The 12957-nt window shown below is 42.8% G+C and overlaps 1 protein-coding gene across 1 annotated transcript in view; it reads right to left on the minus strand.

The window, feature by feature from the left end:
- Window positions 1-5915: 5915 nt before the first annotated feature.
- Window positions 5916-12957, minus strand: part of LOC139762718 (tachykinin-like peptides receptor 86C) — a 112450-nt gene continuing 105408 nt past the window's right edge. Inside the window, exons 10-11 of the mRNA XM_071687743.1 lie at window positions 10051-10306; window positions 5916-9234 (exon numbers count right to left, since the gene is read on the minus strand). Coding sequence (XP_071543844.1) covers window positions 10056-10306 — 251 coding nt within the window. The 3' untranslated portion in view covers window positions 5916-9234; window positions 10051-10055. The remainder of the gene's footprint in view (window positions 9235-10050; window positions 10307-12957) is intronic.

Consider the following 12957-nt stretch of genomic DNA (forward strand, 5'->3'; position numbering starts at 1 on the left):
AAGGGACACTTTAGGAATCTCTGGGGGTGGAGGTGGCACTTTTTTTGGAATCTCTGGGGGTTGGGGGGAGGAAATGATTACATAGGCGACATTACATAACCTTTTGACATGACAGCCAGCCTTGAGATGAATGAAACCTTTGGATCAGCTGTGTGTGTTAACACCAGGCCATATCATTCTTGTAATTAACATACAATTTGCATTTTTTTTTGTTATTGTTTTTGTTGTTTTTGTTGTTGTTGTTGTTTGTTTCCAGTATGTGTGGGAGAGGGGGTTTTTAATGCTGCCTCGATCCTGGTAAGGGGGATACGTGGATGGTTTTCATGCCAGGTTCGTCCTATTTGATCTTGCTCGACCCCTCGCGATGGCTGACGTTGTGGCTTTTGGAAGTGTTACAAAAATATAATATTTTTTTCCCCCGCTACCAGAGCACCAGTGGATCCGTTTACATTGGGGTTGTAAACCAGGCCTTCACGTGAGTGTAAATCAGGCCTTCACGTCAGTGTAAGTCAGGCCTTCACGTAGGGGTGTAAATCACGCGTGCACATTGGGTGTAAATCAGGCCTTCACATAGGGTGTAAATCAGGCCTTTACACAGGGTGTAAATTGCCTTTACATTGAGTGTAAATCAGGCTTGCACACAGGATGTAAATCGCCTTCACATAGGGTGTAAATCAGGCCTTCACATAGGGTGTAAATTAGGCCTTCACATACATAGGGTGTAAATCAGGCCTTCACATAGGGTGTAAATCAGGCCTTCACATTGGGTGTAAATCACCCTCACATAGGATGTAAATCAGGCTTTCTTACAAGGCGTGAATCAGGTTTTTACACCTTCGTAAATCCTGACTTCACGCAGAGTGTAAATCAGGCTATGTAAACGGGACTTACCATCATCACTTCCATCTTAAATCCACCTTCATGATCGGGGTAAGATAAAGCTATGATGTAACTGACTTAACTCAGATTTCCTGAAATTACTCTCTCGGTCTGTGAGGTCATATGAGAGGTCATATAAGGTCAAGCTTGTACTCAAGTCGTAAGGTCAACGGGTCATAACTCCTCCTGCTTGATAAGGTCAACGGGTCAGAACTGATGATTAAGGAAGTGAGAGAAAATTAAGATATCTGTAATGTCTTTGTCGAGGATAGATTTGGAATGGACTTGAGGGGAGAGAGAGAGAGAGAGAGAGAGAGAGAGAGAGAGAGAGAGAGAGAGAGAGAGAGAGAGAGAGAGAGAGAGAGAGCTGTGGGATAGATGGCTTCTATAAGAGGGATAGAGGTTGGGATTCGGTTTTTTTTTTTTTTTTTTTTGCTGTATGGGACGACCCGTTGGATAGATGGGAAACGAGGGAAGGTCATACATAGCACAGGGTATAGATTAGCTATTTCTAGCCGTGACCTTGATGTATTAGTGGTAGATATCCTCGCTTTATTTATAGAATACACTTGATCAGTTCATGTAAGAATCACACACACACACACACACACACACACACACATATATATATATATATATATATATATATATATATATATATATATATATATATATATATATATATATATATATATATATATATATATCCTCCCCTCTCTTTTTTTTTTTTTTTTTTTTTTTTTTTTCCCAAAAGAAGGAACAGAGAATTGTGCCAGGTGAGGGTATTCCCTCAAAGGCCCAGTCCTCTGTTCTTAACGCTACCTCGCTAATGCGGGAAATGGCGAATAGTTTGAAAGAAAGAAAAAAGAATATATATATATATATATATATATATATATATATATATATATATATATATATATATATATAAAATCCTTTTCTATATTTTCATAAGCTTTGCAGCAAACATTATTTAGTGTTCAACGTAGCGGGCATTTAATGAATAACTAATTTAATCTGCGAATAAATATTCACGTTTTCTCCATGTGATGCATGGTACACTGCAGTAATTAAACACGAATGACTTTTTGAAACTCTCTTAAACCCGTGTTAGCATTCACTTGTGGGGATCGTAACCAATCGTCCTCCACCTCCTCCAGGCATGAAATGTGTGGGTTGAAGGTAGATTGGCGCCGTGTTGTATATCCTCCTCCTCCTCCACGCACCGTCTTTATGATATGTGCTTGTGCCAATTAACATTAACATTACCGTTAGATGATTCTGTGCGAGACGTCTCTCTCTCTCTCTCTCTCTCTCTCTCTCTCTCTCTCTCTCTCTCTCTCTCTCTCTCTCTCTCTCTCTCTCTCTCTCTCTCTCTCTCTCTCTTTGTGGGAAGATCAGATGCGACACAGTAATGAATTGTACGTGGCCAATTCACGGTTGTGTAGCGGCCAGAGATGAATATATCTAGGAAATGATAATATTAACTCGAAATATTCATATATATATATATATATATATATATATATATATATATATATATATATATATATATATATATATATATATATATGTATATATATATATTCTTTTTCTTTCATACTATTCGCCATTTCCCGCGTTAGCGAGGTAGAGTTGAGAACAGAGGACTGGGCCTTTGAGGGAATATCCTCACCTGGCACCCTTCTCTGTTCCTTGTTTTGGAAAATAAAAAAAAAAAAAAACGAGAGGGGAGGGTTTCCAGCCCCCCGCTCCCTCCCCTTTTAGTCGCCTATCCCCTATCCCCAGGGATAATATATATGTATATATATATATATATATATATATATATATATATATATATATATATATATATATATATCCCTGGGGATAGGGGATTAAGAATACTTCCCACGTATTCCCTGCGTGTCGTAGAAGGCGACTAAAAGGGGAGGGAGCGGGGGGCTGGAAATCCTCCCCTCTCGTTTTTTTTTTTTTAATTTTCCAAAAGAAGGAACAGAGAATTGGGCCAGGTGAGGGTATTCCCTCAAAGGCCCAGTCCTCTGTTCTTAATGCTACCTCGCTAACGCGGGAAATGGCGAATAGTTTAAAAGAAAAAAGAATATATATATATATATATATATATAGTTTTTATCGAGGATGTAAGGCATGTGTACGTGTAGGAAGAGAGGAAAGTGATTGGTTCTCAGTGAATGTAGGTTTGCGGCAGGGGTGTGTGATGTCTCCATGGTTGTTTAATTTGTTTATGGATGGGGTTGTTAGGGAGGTAAATGCAAGAGTCCTGGAAAGAGGGGCAAGTATGAAGTCTGTTGGGGATGAGAGAGCTTGGGAAGTGAGTCAGTTGTTGTTCGCTGATGATACAGCGCTGGTGGCTGATTCATGTGAGAAACTGCAGAAGCTGGTGACTGAGTTTGGTAAAGTGTGTGGAAGAAGAAAGTTAAGAGTAAATGTGAATAAGAGCAAGGTTATTAGGTACAGTAGGGGTGAGGGTCAAGTCAATTGGGAGGTGAGTTTGAATGGAGAAAAACTGGAGGAAGTGAAGTGTTTTAGATATCTGGGAGTGGATCTGTCAGCGGATGGAACCATGGAAGCGGAAGTGGATCATAGGGTGGGGGAGGGGGCGAAAATTTTGGGAGCCTTGAAAAATGTGTGGAAGTCGAGAACATTATCTCGGAAAGCAAAAATGGGTATGTTTGAAGGAATAGTGGTTCCAACAATGTTGTATGGTTGCGAGGCGTGGGCTATGGATAGAGTTGTGTGCAGGAGGATGGATGTGCTGGAAATGAGATGTTTGAGGACAATGTGTGGTGTGAGGTGGTTTGATCGAGTAAGTAACGTAAGGGTAAGAGAGATGTGTGGAAATAAAAAGAGCGTGGTTGAGAGAGCAGAAGAGGGTGTTTTGAAATGGTTTGGGCACATGGAGAGAATGAGTGAGGAAAGATTGACCAAGAGGATATATGTGTCGGAGGTGGAGGGAACGAGGAGAAGAGGGAGACCAAATTGGAGGTGGAAAGATGGAGTGAAAAAGATTTTGTGTGATCGGGGCCTGAACATGCAGGAGGGTGAAAGGAGGGCAAGGAATAGAGTGAATTGGAGCGATGTGGTATACAGGGGTTGACGTGCTGTCAGTGGATTGAATCAAGGCATGTGAAGCGTCTGGGGTAAACCATGGAAAGCTGTGTAGGTATGTATATTTGCGTGTGTGGACGTATGTACATGTGTATGGGGGGGGTTGGGCCATTTCTTTCGTCTGTTTCCTTGCGCTACCTCGCAAACGCGGGAGACAGCGACAAAGTATAAAAAAAAAAAAAAAAAAAAAAAAAAAAAAAATATATATATATATATATATATATATATATATATATATATATATATATATATATATATATATATATATATATATATATATATGCTTTTACAACCAAGGTTCCAGAGGGACAGATGTATTTATTAAGAACAGGTCTATAGTTTTAAAAGAGCGAAAGAATGGGGACAGAATGGGGAAAGGAAGAGTTGTGATGGTAAATAGGAAAGGGAAGGGATTTGGTATTTCCCCTGGGAAGTCGTATGTAGCAAGTCATAATGATAATTGTCACAAGTTATGTCAAGTTTTATATAAGCAAGTTATTATTATTTTTAAAGATAGATCTTGTCAGATGAGTTCCGTCAAATGAATTAAGTAAATATGCGTCGATTGTCTTGTTTTATAAGTTGCGTTAAGTAAGTTCTACTTGCAAGGTCTCTTCACACAGGCTTGAAGTAAAGTTTAAAACAATTTATGTTGATGATTCACACCTGATTTTTGAGCTTAAGATCTTGTATTTGATATGCACACCACTGACCACACACGAGACTCAGTGGGCGAGTGTGGAACTGAACTTATCTCTCCAATACACTCACCTACTGTATTGAAATACAAGAATTTTACTGAGTAATATTTCAGGTAACACAAATACAATGACCATTTTACAGGGTTTCGGTCAGACATTAGCTACATGTCCCTGATATTCACTCTGTAAACAAATTATTGGAGTTGAATAATGAATATTGCAATGCATATGACATGAATTCACTCCTTTTTTTTTCAATGAATCATACAGTTAAGTTCAGTTGAACATAGGAATATGTTTTATACAACGGGCCCTCAAAATATCGGTCCATAATACACGTTAGAATATATATTTTTTTTTCATGTAAACATTTCAAATGTTATGTACATATGTAAATCATCTCAACAGGAGAGCAACAACGTAATATTTTACACCTTTTTCTTTTTTTTTTTCAATTATCGAATGTGATAATTTCTTCAGAAACTTCAGTGATATATGATGGAACCTAGCCATGGAGGGCACAGAACTATAGCACATATATGGCCATTTCACATAGATCTGTGATGGATTGGCTTTCGTTAATATATATATATATATATATATATATATATATATATATATATATATATATATATATATATATATATATTTTTTTTTTTTTTTTAGCCGCTGTCTCCCGCGTTTGCGAGGTAGCGCAAGGAAACAGACGAAACAAAAGGCCCAACCCACCCCCATACACATGTATATACATACGTCCACACACGCAAATATACATACCTACACAGCTTTCCATGGTTTACCCCAGACGCTTCACATGCCCTGGTTCAATCCACTGACAGCACGTCAACCCCGTTATACCACATCGATCCAATTCACTCTATTCCTTGCCCTCCTTTCACCCTCCTGCATGTTCAGGCCCCGATCACACAAAATCTTTTTCACTCCATCTTTCCACCTCCAATTTGGTCTCCCACTTCTCCTCGTTCCCTCCACCTCCGACACATACATCCTCTTGGTCAATCTTTCCTCACTCATTCTCTCCATGTGCCCAAACCATTTCAAAACACCCTCTTCTGCTCTCTCAACCACGCTCTTTTTATTTCCACACATCTCTCTTACCCTTACGTTACTTACTCGATCAAACCACCTCACACCACACATTGTCCTCAAACATCTCATTTCCAGCACATCCATCCTCCTGCGCACAACTCTATCCATAGCCCACGCCTCGCAACCATACAACATTGTTGGAACCACTATTCCTTCAAACATACCCATTTTTGCTTTCCGAGATAATGTTCTCGACTTCCACACATTCTTCAAGGCTCCCAGGATTTTTGCCCACTCCCCCACCCTATGATCCACTTCCGCTTCCATGGTTCCATCCGCTGCCAGATCCACTCCCAGATATCTAAGACACTTTACTTCCTCCAGTTTTTCTCCATTCAAACTTACCTCCCAATTGACTTGACCCTCAACCCTACTGTACCTAATTACCTTGCTCTTATTCACATTTACTCTTAACTTTCTTCTTTCACACACTTTACCAAACTCAGTCACCAGCTTCTGCATTTCTCACATGAATCAGCCACCAGCGCTGTATCATCAGCGAACAACAACTGACTCACTTCCCAAGCTCTCTCATCCCCAACAGACTTCATGCTTGCCCCTCTTTCCAAAACTCTTGCATTCACCTCCCTAACAACCCCATCCATAAACAAATTAAACAACCATGGAGACATCACACACCTATGCCGCAAACCTACATTCACTGAGAACCAATCACTTTCCTCTCTTCCTACACGTACACATGCCTTACATCCTCGATAAAAACTTTTCACTGCTTCTAACAACTTGCCTCCCACACCATATATTCTTAATACCTTCCACAGAGCATCTCTATCAACTCTATCATATGCCTTCTCCAGATCCATAAATGCTACATACAAATCCATTTGCTTTTCTAAGTATTTCTCACATACATTTTTCATCCTCTACCACATCCACACATCCTCTACCACTTCTTAAACCACACTGCTCTTCCCCAATCTGATGCTGTGTACATGCCTTCACCCTCTCAATCAATACCCTCCCATATAATTTACCAGGAATACTCAACAAACTTATACCTCTGTAATTTGAGCACTCACTCTTATCCCCTTTGCCTTTGTACAATGGCACTATGCACGCATTCCGCCAATCCTCAGGCACCTCACCATGAGTCATACATACATTAAATAACCTTACCAACCAGTCAATAATACAGTCACCCCCTTTTTTAATAAATTCCACTGCAGTACCATCCAAACCTGCTGCCTTGCCGGCTTTTATCTTCCGCAAAGCTTTTACTACCTCTTCTCTGTTTACCAAACCATTTTCCCTAACCTTCTCACTTTGCACACCACCTCGACCAAAACACCCTATATCTGCCACTCTATCATCAAACACATTCAACAAACCTTCAAAATACTCACTCCGTCTCCTTCTCACATCACCACTACTTGTTATTACCTCCCCATTTGCGCCCTTCACTGAAGTTCCCATTTGCTCCCTTGTCTTATATATATATATATATATCACATTATTTATCACCGTCAAAGGCAAAGAAAATTAATCCTGACATGTGGATAATTGAGCTCATTGTCAGGTAATTGGCCTCACTGATGTTAATGATTGGACGATTAATTTCGTGAGTGTTGATGAGGGTCGGGGCGGGGGGTGTGGTGTTGGGGGGGGGGGGGATGTGTAGGCAGATATGGCTTAATTTCCACTGTCCTTGATGCATGGATCTTTCTTGACACGAAGGATGCTGCGGGAGAGTCGAAAATCCTACGTGGAGATCACTGTTTTGTCGCCTCCGAGATTGGAAAATCTCTAGGGTACGCCTGTTTTGTATCAAGACAACAGTACTGTATCACTGTATGCTGATGTATCTCGGTTGTATCATGACAACAGTACTGTATCACTTTATGCTAATGTATCTTTAGTGTATCATGACAACAGTATTGTATCACTGTATGCTAATGTATCTCGGGTGTATCATGACAACAGTACTGTATCACTGTATGCTAATGTATCTCGGATGTATCATGACAACAGTACTGTATCACTGTATGCTAATGTATCTCGAGTGTATCACTGTTAGCAGTGTAAGTTACACTTATTATTTTTCCTTTTTTTTCCAGTCACTGAAAGTGGTCTATGATCCTTGTAAGAAACCAGTGAGCATTATCTGTGGTAATATTGTTCCGTCAGTGTTGGGTTGTGCAAGGAACAATTATTGTAGCGTCACTGATTTAAGAGAGATAAAGGAACAGTGCTCGTGTTACCGATACGTGTGTCTTCCTCTGAAATCAAGTCTTTCATCCGTCCTGGCTAGTGTTCCATACCATCCGTTCTGGCTAGTGTTCCATATCGTCCTTCTGAGTGGTGTTCCGTATCGTCTCTTGTGGCTAGTGTTGCGTACCGTCTCTTCTGGCTAGTGTTGCGTACCGTCCCTTCTGGCTAGTGTTGCGTACCGTCCCTTCTGGCTAGTGTTGCGTATCGTCTCTTGTGGCTAGTGTTGCGTACCGTCTCTTGTGGCTAGTGTTGCGTACCGTCCCTTCTGGCTAGTGTTGCGTACCGTCCTGATTTGCGTTCCGTATCGTTTTTTGAACGTGTTCCGTATCGTCCACACTGGCGCCGCGCCCCTTCCGTATCTTTACCGGTGTTCCGTAAGCAGAAGTAACACTACGGTACGCGAGTCGATGACACAGGGAGGTAAAGGGGGGGAGTTCAGCAGTTCACCTTCGCTACGCCAGATCCTACCTTGACCTGGCTGCACCGCGTTCAACACACATATACACGATATAAACACTCTTCTCACGGGGTCAAGAGAAGTCTATACTTAAGGCAAATGTATGTACAAAAACGATTATATATATATATATTATTTCTTTTTTTTTCGAGTTATATTGTGGACGGAATATATTAGGACACGCACATATTGCTGTAGTGTTTGTGGTCGAGACCGATGTGTGTCCAGTTCAAAATTCCAGAATCGTCCCTCTTTGTCCCGTGGTCTCTTTGGAAGGTCTCGCGAGAGAGTCTGGGTAAAACCCACTTTCACTAGAGGGGTGTGTGGGGGGGTGTGAGGTATTACTCCGCCACGATCCTGGAAACTCGTTTTGGATTATGAGACATTATTCCAGGTGGCTGGAGCGTCTCTCTTTGTGGGGTGTTGGGGTGGTTGGTTGGAGGAATCTCCAAGGACGCTGGAGAGACCTTGTGGTTGATGTCCTTCAAGGAGGGGGGGGGGGGGGGAGCTCTCTCGAGGTGGTCCTTGAGTATTGAGCCGGAAGACTCGAGCACCAGTCAGGTAGTCTTCGCTCTTGAGGCTCATGGTCGAGGCGGAGTTCCATCCATCACCCCAGAGGCTGAAGATCGAGTGGGTGCTGTGGGAAGGGTTGCTGACGTGTATCCAGCAGAGGCCTGGAAGACGGAGCTGGAAACACGCTTCCGTGTGCCTTGCAGACGACATGTTTGTCTGGAAGTGGAAAAATAAAATTAAAAGTAAAGGAAAGTAAAAGCAATTGTTTCACGACCAAGAAGTTTGGATTATCCACATTTGATCATTACGAAATCTGGACGTAGTAATTATAGCATCATTATGCAGTCATTATAGCATCATTATGCATTAATTATAGCATCATTATACTGCATATTCATATAGCAAATTAGTGTAGGAAATTATCAAATAAACTGCTGTTGGCTGATATATGTATCTAATGACAGGAATTAATTCTTCAGAGCCAGGATTTATTTTTACGTATTGATTTTGATGTCGCCTTAGTGAGGAAGCGAAGGGTGAACATTTTCTCTCTCTCTCTCTCTCTCTCTCTCTCTCTCTCTCTCTCTCTCTCTCTCTCTCTCTCTCTCTCTCTCTCTCTCTCTCTCTCTCTCAGAACTCCCCTTGGTTGTGAGTTATAGTCAGACTTCCCTCAGTGTTGTGGTCTTGTGAGTTATATAGACTACTGAGGTTGTGATATAATTCCATTTACCTTCACATTTACCCCAATACCAACCCCCACATTTACCTCAACATTTACCCCCACATTTACCCCAATACTAAACCCCCACATTTACCTCAACATTTACCCCCACATTTACCCCACTTTTAACCTCCACATTTACCTCAACATTTACCCCCACATTTACCCCACTATTCACCCCCATACTAACCCCCACATTTACCTCAACATTCACCCCCACATTTACCCCCACAGTCGACTCTGAAGGAAGCTGTAGTCCTCTGAAGTGGGTTGTGGATAATGCTAGGTTGTGGGTTGCAGCAGACACGTACCTCCCTCACAGCTGGCTCTGGAAGCAGTCGTTTGGGCGGTAGCTGTAGTGATCGGAGAGGACGCTTCCCCGGACGTTGTGATCGGAGAGGACGCTTCCCCGGACGTTGTGATCGGAGAGGACGCTTCCCCGGACGTTGTTAAGGGGCAGGATTTGTATGTGGGTGTCCAGGGGCGGGCTGGTCACGGCGCTGTTCAGCAAGGCCGGCCTCATCGTCTGGAGACACAGGTCACACTGGCCTGGTCCCCGGCGGCCACCTGCACCACGACAGGACACACGTGTGATGTTACATCTAGGCTTACGCCCCTACCTGGATCTACGACACCTGATCTACGACACCTGATCTACGACGCCTGATTTACGACGCCTGATTTACGACACCTGATCTACGACACCTGATCTACGACTCCTGATCTACGACGCCTGATCTGCGACGCCTGATTTACGACACCTGATCTACGACACCTGATCTGCGACGCCTGATTTACGACGCTTGATCTACGACACCTGATCTGCGACGCCTGATTTACGACACCTGATCTACGACACCTGATCTACGACACCTGATTTACGACGCCTGATTTACGACACCTGATCTACGACACCTGATCTACGACGCCTGATCTACGACACCTGATCTACGACACCTGATCTACGACCCCTGATTTACGACACCTGATCTACGACACCTGATCTACGACGCCTGATCTACGACACCTGATCTACGACACCTGATCTGCGACGCCTGATTTACGACACCTGATCTACGACACCTGATCTACGACACCTGATTTACGACGCCTGATTTACGACACCTGATCTACGACACCTGATCTACGACGCCTGATTTACGACACCTAATCTACGACACCTGATCTACGACGCCTGATTTACGATGCCTGATCTACGACACCTAATCTACGACACCTGATCTGCGACGCCTGATTTACGACACCTGATCTACGACACCTGATCTACGACGCCTGATTTACGACGCCTGATCTACGACACCTGATCTACGACGCCTGATTTACGACGCCTGATCTACGACACCTGATCTACGACGCCTGATCTACGACACTACGGAACATGAACCCCAACGTGATCTACGACACCTGATCTACGACGCCTGATCTACGACACGGCGGAACATGAGCCCTACCTTGATCTACGATACCTGATCTACGACGCCTGATCTACAACACGGTGGAACATGAACCCCACCCTGATCTACGACACCTGATCTACGACACCTGATCTACGACGCCTGATTTACGACAACTGATCTACGACGCCTGATCTACGACACCTGATTTACGACACCTGATCTACGACACCTGATCTACGACGCCTGATTTACGACACCTGATCTACGACACCTGATCTACGACGCTTGATTTACGACGCCTGATTTACGACACCTGATCTACGACACCTGATCTACGACACCACCTACCCTGATCTACGACGCCTGATCTACGACACCTGATCTACGACACGACGGAGCATGAGCCCTACCCTGATCAACGACACCTGATCTACGACACCTGATCTACGACACGACGGAGCATGAGCCCTACCCTGATCTACGACGCCTGATCTACGACACCTGATCTACGACGCCTGATCTACGACACCTGATCTACGACACGACGGAGCATGAGCCCTACCCTGATCTACGACGCCTGATCTACGACGCCTGATCTACGATATGAAAGGACATAAACCCACAAAATGAGACACTTTAAAACCTAATAAATAAGTCACTTTAAAGAGCGGAAGTCGTAAGTCAACACAGAAAGCTAAGTCGTTTTAAGTCAGTACAGAGAGCTTAGGCGTAAGTCAGTACAGACAGCTGAGTCTTACATCACTACATAAAGCTGAAATTCATGTCACTTTAAAGCCCTAAAACGTCATTGACTCGCCAGCTAAAGTGTACACCAGCTTTGAAAGCTACCGGAAGCATGGAAAGCTACAGGAAGCGTGGAAAGCTGCAGGAAGCATGGAAAGCTAAAGGAAACTTGGAAAGCTACAGGAAGCGTGGAAAGCTGCAGGAAGCATGGAAAGCTACAGGAAGTAAGGAAAGCTACAGGAAGCGTGGAAAGCTGCAGGAAGCATGGAAAGCTACAGAAAGCGTGGAAAGCTACAGGAAGCATGGAAAGCTACAGGAAGCATGGAAAGCTGCAGGAAGCATGGAAAGCTACAGGAAGCATGGAAAGCTATAGGAAGTATGGAAAGCTACGGGAAGTGTGGAAAGCTAAAGGTAAGCGTGGAAAGCTAAAGGAAACGTGGAAAGCTGCAGAAAGCGTGGAAAGCTACCGGAAGCATGGAAAGCTAAAACGTAAGAGTATATCAACAGAGTCCAACGCCTCAGGCAAATGTCTCTGAACAGCTTTTATTGTCATGTCCTGTGTAGCGTCTCTGTCCAAAGTTAAACATGGAAGATGGTAAAGTTACTGTGTGTGTGTGTGTGTGTCAAACTTGGTAGCGACACACACACACACACACACACACACACACACACACACACACACACACACACACACACACACAGTTTTCTGTTTCTTCAAGAAAAAGATAAAAGAAAATTGTAAATTGAAACTGTAATGAGACTCCAGAGACGCACACAACATCATAGCCAGACACACAAACTCGACTCCCAATTGCACTTGCGAGGGAAAGCAGTCACTTAAGTACTTATAAGTAATGAAACGTATTGCTGCTGTACTTATATAAGTAAGATGAATGTGTGAGACTTCATGAATAGCAGAATTATATGCATATGATTATATTTTAAAGCAAGTATAATACACAAAATGTTGTATAAGAATTTTGAGTATCAGCTGAATTTTTTTTTTTCTTCGTTCTAATGAAGTTCATTGTTATATAGAACACTTGTTCTTCAAGT

This window comes from Panulirus ornatus, chromosome 44 (genome assembly GCF_036320965.1).
Source record: "Panulirus ornatus isolate Po-2019 chromosome 44, ASM3632096v1, whole genome shotgun sequence".
NCBI classification, from domain to species: Eukaryota; Metazoa; Arthropoda; class Malacostraca; order Decapoda; family Palinuridae; genus Panulirus; species Panulirus ornatus.